Here is a 7,377-nt window from a genome sequence, read left to right as displayed (position 1 = left end):
GATTGGTATAAAATACATACAGCAACATTTTTATGTAAATAATTCATACATAATTTCCATTTTTCTCTCCAATTAAAATGTTGATTTATCATTGGTGTTCAGAAAAAATCCTGATAACTATGAATATTCTGAGTCTTTCTTCATAATTGAGTCAGAGTTCTTTAGGTAACAGGACATTCACATTCATGTTGAAAATCCAAGTAGTTTGAAAGGTAATGTCTTTCTGAAATACTGAGATGAATTAGATTTTCTGCAAACATGGAAAGAGTTGGTCACATGGAAAGGCAAATGATAACGAATGTATCTGACTTTTTGTGTTCACAGAGTTGGCATCAGTTATGATGGGAAAAGGAGAAAGCATCAGAGCCCAGAATATGGATTACATGATTATCTTCTTATGCAGGTAAACTGGAATTGCACTTACACACAAGATTCTGCCTTAGGCTTTCCATTTTACAAGAGTGGAAAATGGTACCACTTGGTGAGACACCACCAATGGTACACACATTGGTGGTGTGAGAAATCAGTCTTTTAAGAGTTTTCCTTTGTGATTTTCATAATCAGCCATATTAGGAATCTTTTGTGATGACTAAAATATATTAATAGTGATTCCATTTTGTAATACTCTTTTTAGATATCTTCATGTTCTAATTCTCTAAAATAAAATTTCCTTCTATAACATAAAGTTTTAATAGAAATTAATTTCAAGTGTAACTATCTGGGAATATTTTCATGAACAGATATTTATAAATTTGATGTTAGATTCATTTGCTATGTTCTCTAAACATTCTTTGTTAAACTGTTCAAAATTAAAAGATGATGCAGCATCTGTAAATGTTGATTCAGTAACTTTCAAGAACCCAAGGTAAAATATCTACTTTTCTGTTCACAGGTGAGTTTCAGCATCTGATTGTATGTTTGTTGGTCGTTTAGATAGATGTATTCTTCCTTTAAATATTTTTATATTTTATTTATAATTTTATTCATAGCTTATAGATATTTGTCTATTTTAGAAAGTTACTCTATGTATACTCCCTAAAACATAAATTGTTTTTCAAGCTATTAATACTTTTTTCAGTTGATGTTATTGGATCTTTCCCTAAATCTAAAACAGAAATATCAAACTGTCAAATATACCAATTTGAAATTTCAGTGATTGGTTAAGAAGATTCTTCCACTCCTGGAATGGAGACAGTCATCCCCTTAATAAATTGAATATAAAATAAAGAAAATATTGCTTTACATTTTTAGCTAAAACTTTATTCAGTTTTTCTTTTATATAAGATATTAACTATATTTGCAATTTCATTAGCTTCCAGATGGAAAGCTAGTTGTGGCACCTATTTTATTTAATACTGTGTCCTTTTTTCCATGTATATAAGTCTCAGTTATTTGCCACTCTGTAAGATTTTTGAGATCAAGACAATGTTTTGATTAACCTTATAGTATCTGGCAGTACTGCATCACAATAAACCTTAAGGTTCATTGTTTGAATGAATAAACAGTTTAACTTAAGACTTCAGAAATCCTCTAGTAATAATTATATTTGAAGGTAATTTTGCCCCGAATTTTGAAATAAGACCTACAGAAGAACCTATGGAACAAAGGAATAATGTAACTGAATTTGTTCTCTTGGGGCTCACGCAGTGTGTCCAGGGTCAGAGAATATTATTTGTTGTCTTCTTGCTCATCTACCTGGTGACAATGATGGGCAACCTACTCATTGTCCTGACTGTGGTGTTCAGTCCAACTCTGCATGTCCCTATGTACTTCTTTCTTGGCTACTTATCATTTCTTGATGGTGTTTATTCTACAACAGTCACTCCAAATATGATTATAGACTTGCTGTGTGAAAAGAAAACCATTTCCTTCCAAGCTTGCATGATCCAACTTTTCATAGGGCACTTGTTTGGTGGTGCTGATATAATACTCCTCGTGGTCATGGCCTATGACCGCTACATGGCCATCTGCACACCCTTGCAGTATTTGACCATCATGAATAAGCAGGTTTGTATTCTGTTGCTGCCACTCACTTTGGTTGGTGGGTTTTTGCATGGGGTACTTCATCCTCTCTTTGTTTACAACCTTCGCAATTGTGGCCCCAATGTCATTGACCGCTTCATCTGTGACATGTACCCCTTGATAAAACTTGCCTGCTCCGACACCTACATCACTGTCCTCACAGTGCTGGCCAATGATGGGGCAATCTCCTTGGTCATCTTTACGCTCTTACTCATCTCCTATGGGGTCATCCTGCACTCCCTAAAAAATGTCAGTCAGGAAGGGAGGCACAAAGCCTTGTCCACCTGTGGCTCCCACATCACTGTGGTGCTCCTCTTCTTTGTGCCCTCTACTTTTACGTATGTGAGACCCCCCTGTACTTTACCTATTGATAAATACTTGACTGTGTTTTATACCATTATCACCCCTATGCTGAACCCTCTAATCTATACTCTGAGAAATGGTGAAATGAAAAATGCCATGAAAAAGCTCTGGATCAGAAAAAGAAAGTGAGGCAGTAGGGAAACATACTATCTATTTTCAAAGAAGAATTGCTCTTTCCAAGAAAGTCTTGTATGATTATTTAACTGTATTAAATTTCTACTCAGAATTAATAACCTGGATATTTTGAAAATATTTATGATTTGAGTACTTAATGATCAAAATATGAATTTTAAGAATTTCATCATTTAGTAATTCAAAGTATATATTTTGTTCTAAATGTAATTTTAATATTATGACTATTTCTTATGAAATTATGTATAGTATGGGAGTGTAACATTGTCTATCTGGGGACTATAGATTTTTGGTCTCTATAATAAGTTAAAGTGTAGCAAATACTGTAAAATTAGTCAGTAGAAGATTTTCTAATGTTTCTCAAATACTGTAATATTTTTCAGAATTAGTAGGACACATTACAGATTTTGAAAAATAATGTCAGTAATATGGCATTAAACCTTTTGTTCATGTCTCTCCATACAAAGATCACCAATATTGATATCTGAAGCATGTATTTTAGTTTTATGTATGTAATTTTGCTTACATATATTATTTTGTTAACATTGCTTAGCATGTTAATATCAAAGTAGAACGACACTTCAGAGTTAAAAGTATTAATCATAAAAAGTCTAAGTTTATAAAGATAATCTGAATGAGCAAGGTTTATATACAGAAAAATAAACAATCTTAATTATTTTCCAGATTGTTTTATCATAATATATCAAGTGGAACAACTTTGTTTAGAATTATATTTTCATAAAGATGATCCATTAATCTTCCCAGATAATTTAAAATGTCTGGTAATACCTCTGCTATTTTTCAATATCCCCATCTCTTTTTTTGTTTGTAGTGTTTCACAGCTTTCTACAGGGACCCAGGTTCTGCCTTTCATGTGTTAAGCTTAGCATAACTCATAATTCATTAGCTTCAGACATGAATTACAGAGCTCAATACCAATTTTTAAGAAAGATGCCAATAATATATGCCATTCTTATTCCTTTTATTAATGAGATATAGGCTACTAGAAAATAAATAGGCCAGAATATATTGTTTTACTTAATGGAGATATCCTCCATAGAGTCCTCTCTCTTTCTCAGTAAAGCTTGAAATTAAATAATATGTGCTTCAAAATGATGAAAGCATGTGATCAAAGAAATATTATGCTGCCTCTCATAATTTGTCTGGATTCATACTGGGCTAAAGCTATGGGGCAATGAGTTCTTTTCAGTAGTAAATCACACTGTAAGAAATCTCATATCCTGATTTTTATTCCAGTTACATGGAGATTTCTTATATTATCTCAAAGTCTTCTCAAACAAAATTGTTGTTTAGTTGCTAAGCCGTATCAGACTCTTTTGCAACCCCATGGACTCTCGCTTGCCAGGTTCTTCTGTCCACGGGACCGTGAATACTGGAGGGGGTTGCCATGTCCTTCTCCAGGGGATCTTCTTGACTGAGGGATCCAATCTGCGTCTCTTGCATTGGCAGGCAGACTCGTTACCACTGAGCCACCCCCCTCAAACACAATACTGTTCACAGGATAACACCAAGCATTTGAGTCAATCAGAACTTAGGACATGTATCTTTCCACTTCTGAATGTTGCTATATAAACCTGAATGTCTGTGTTCTCCAAAATCTTGCTAACTCCTTTAAAATGTGGTGGCATTTGGAGGTGGGTTTTTTCAGGTAATGAATGTGATTAATACTCTATAAACATACTCCAAGCGTTCACTTAAGCCTTCTGCCGAATGAGGAAACAAGGAAACAAGATGGCTGTCTACCAACCAAGGAGGCAACCTTATCAGACATGGAAACTGCCGGCACTTTAATCTTGGATTTATAAGATTTCAAAACTTCAAAAAACAGATATTTGTTTTTTAAACCATCCAGTCTATGATACTCTTTAATAACGCCCCAAAAGGACCAAGACAGAAATTTAGTTTTCAAAATTGTGCAGTTATTTCAAGTGATGAGATACATTTGCTTGTTAATTTATTAAGTCCATGTGTATTGGTTTGTAATCGCTTTGAAGTCAGGGAAAGTTACTTCATTTTCTTTGTGTTCTCTGTTTCTTGCACAATGTATGGAACATAGAATTCCTTCTTCAGACCTGTCAATTACTTGAATTCTTAACCCATTAGAGCAAGAATTTTTACTGATAAATGTTGATTAGCTCTTTCTACATTATATATATATATATATATATATATATTTAAATATTTACTTCATTATAACATTTATGTTACAAATATGATTTTTAATATAAAAATGGTTAAGTATTATTTTACTTTGTGATTAGTTTTATCATATAATTTTTGGAAAATTCCATACCCTTCCAATGCTCTTATAACTTTTAACTTTTTTAAAAATAACTTTTTAAAACACTTAATTTTTTTCAAAACAACTTTATTTATTTTGTTTGTGATAAGGAAATATTTTATCCCAAACAAGAAAAAATATGTCTACATAATTATTAAATTCAGTGATAATTTCTAAAATTTCCACTTACTATGGTAGATTTTACACCATCTGGAAGCTTCAATTTAGGAACATATTTTTCTCCTCCTCCTCTACCTCCTTTTCCTCCTTTTCTAAATTTTAGAATCATTTTTCAAAGTTTGAAAATTTTCTATAGCATTTATACTTAGGATGATATGACAATACATATTCATTTTGAGGAAAACTATATTTTAATATCTTGATTTATCATCCAGAGTAAAACAAATATTGTGAAGGATTGTTTGATGGCTCAATAAAAATTTGTAATCATCTCCATAGATGTCATGAATCTTGCTTTATGGTTTTCTTCTTTAAAAAGAGGACTCTGTTATTTTCATTTGACTCACAATTTCAATGACCCGGTCTGAAAAGTCTTCGTGTCTTTTGCTGGCATGAATTATATGGCACAATCCTCAAAGCTCGAGTGCCGTGTGCAATAAATATTCATAGGCTTGGATTCAACAATGCAAATGTTAATATCCTGCCACACTCTCAGATCTGTATCTCACCTCAAGCACATCTCTATGACCACATGTAGGTATATATTCAATAATATGTAGGTCTCTATCCAACTGCATGTGTACGTCTATATGTGAACATGTCAGTCTGTGTATGACCACATATGAATCTGTATCAGTCTACCGATATGTATGTTTTTGCATATGTACACTCACATTTATTTGATATGATCACACACAGGCCTGTATCTGTCCATAGACAGGGCTATATCTTGTCATACACTGGTCTGTATCTGACCATACAGAAATTTGGGCATTACTCGGCTGAAAAATACTTCTGTTCTGTGTGGCATAGACTGAAGTCATTCCCTGGTATTCAGTTGATTGCTTGATGTTTAAGAGGTGACCAAGATGACTTCAACTGCATAAATGGTGTTTTGATACTAAAGGATAGAAGATCAGCTATTCTGGGCCACTTTCGTCTCTGTGTAGATACAAAAAAAAAATGTAGACAATATGTGTTCAGTGAAGTTGTCAGTTTTGCAAACTGTCAGCTCAGGGCTCCCAGAGAGAGGAGGCAAATGCTATCAAGTCTTTAAATCTCATTCTATCATGACATTAGCTTGAAGTCCAAGATCTCAAGTTCTAAATTCAGATTGTTCTTTCACACCAAAGGAAGCAAATCAACAAGGAGAAAACATGACCTATGAAATGGGAAAAAAAAAAAAAAATTATATCATAGCAAATTAGTCAACAAAATGTGTAAGGAACTTCTACAAATTAATTTTTAAAAAGCAAATAAACCAATTTACAAATGGGCAAAGATCTTGAATAGGTATTTTTCCAAATAAGACATTCAAATGGCCAATGGGAACACAAGGAAGTGCTCAGTATCACTAATCATCAGGGAAATTCAAATCAAAATCAAAATGAGATATCACCTCATATCTGTTAGGATGGCTATCTGAGATATATATCAGGCAACAAATTTTGGTGAGAGTATAGTGAAAATGGAATACTACTATACTGTTGGTGGGAATCGAAACTTGTTCAGCCACTGTGGAAACTATTATAGAGGTTTCTCAAAAAGTTAAATATAGAACTGCTATGTGATTCTGGAGAAGGAACTGGCAACTCACTCCAGTATTCTTGCCTGGAGGATCCCAGAGACAGAGGAGCCTGGAAAGCCACAGTCCACAGGGTTGCAAAGAGTCAGACACAACTGAAGCAATTTACCACCATATGATTCAGCAATCCTACTTTTGTTTATATATCCAAGAGTGAAAAATTAGGAATCTGAAGAAATATAGGTACTCTTATGTTCATTGCAGCATTATTCACAAAACCAAAACTTGTAAAAACCTAAAATGTCCTCTGGTGGATGAATAGATAGAAAAAACATGATAGCTATATGTGTGTGTGTGTACACATATATATGTATATACAGACACAACTATATGTGTATATGTGTGTGTGTGTGTGTGCGTGCACACGTGCACATGTTTGTCAAAAAAAGATAATTTTATCCTAAAGGTGATTGTTCCTAGATGGAGAATTAAAGGGCAGATTTCTATGAATTCAGAAAATTGTAGTAGTTTTATAGAAAGGAGTCTTAAAAAAAGTTTTTGTATGGTCTGGTCAAGATTAGATTAAATTTAATTAAGTAAATGGATTTTTTAAATTAAAAGTAGGATGGTGCATGCAGGACTATATTGGTTCCTCTCTGTTAGGAGAACAAATGTACTTAGAATGCTTCTTGATAACAGTTTGTGTGAATTTCCTTGCCTTTAAGTATTCTGTGTTAGTGTTAGCTGCTCAGGCATTTTTGACTCTTTGCAACCCATGTACTATAGCCCACCAGGCTTCTCTGTCCATAGGATTTTCCAGGTAAGAATACTGGAGTGGGTGGCTATTTCCTTT

At 33.5% G+C, this 7,377-nt stretch overlaps 1 protein-coding gene across 1 annotated transcript; it reads left to right on the top strand.

Moving 5' to 3' along the window:
* The first annotated feature begins 1,596 nt into the window (after window positions 1-1,596).
* LOC122687274 (olfactory receptor 4A15-like) lies at window positions 1,597-2,514 on the top strand. The gene has a single exon (XM_043892616.1). The coding sequence runs from the start codon at window positions 1,597-1,599 to the stop codon at window positions 2,512-2,514; it is 918 nt and encodes a 305-aa protein (XP_043748551.1).
* The last annotated feature ends 4,863 nt before the right edge of the window (window positions 2,515-7,377 follow it).

This window comes from Cervus elaphus, chromosome 31 (assembly GCF_910594005.1).
Source record: "Cervus elaphus chromosome 31, mCerEla1.1, whole genome shotgun sequence".
NCBI lineage: Eukaryota > Metazoa > Chordata > Mammalia > Artiodactyla > Cervidae > Cervus > Cervus elaphus.
This window is presented reverse-complemented; position numbering and strand designations above follow the sequence as displayed.

Coding starts and splice junctions, on each gene's coding strand:
- LOC122687274 (XM_043892616.1), top strand. CDS start 1,597: ATGGAACAAAGGAATAATGTAACTGAATTTGTTCTCTTGGGGCTCACG.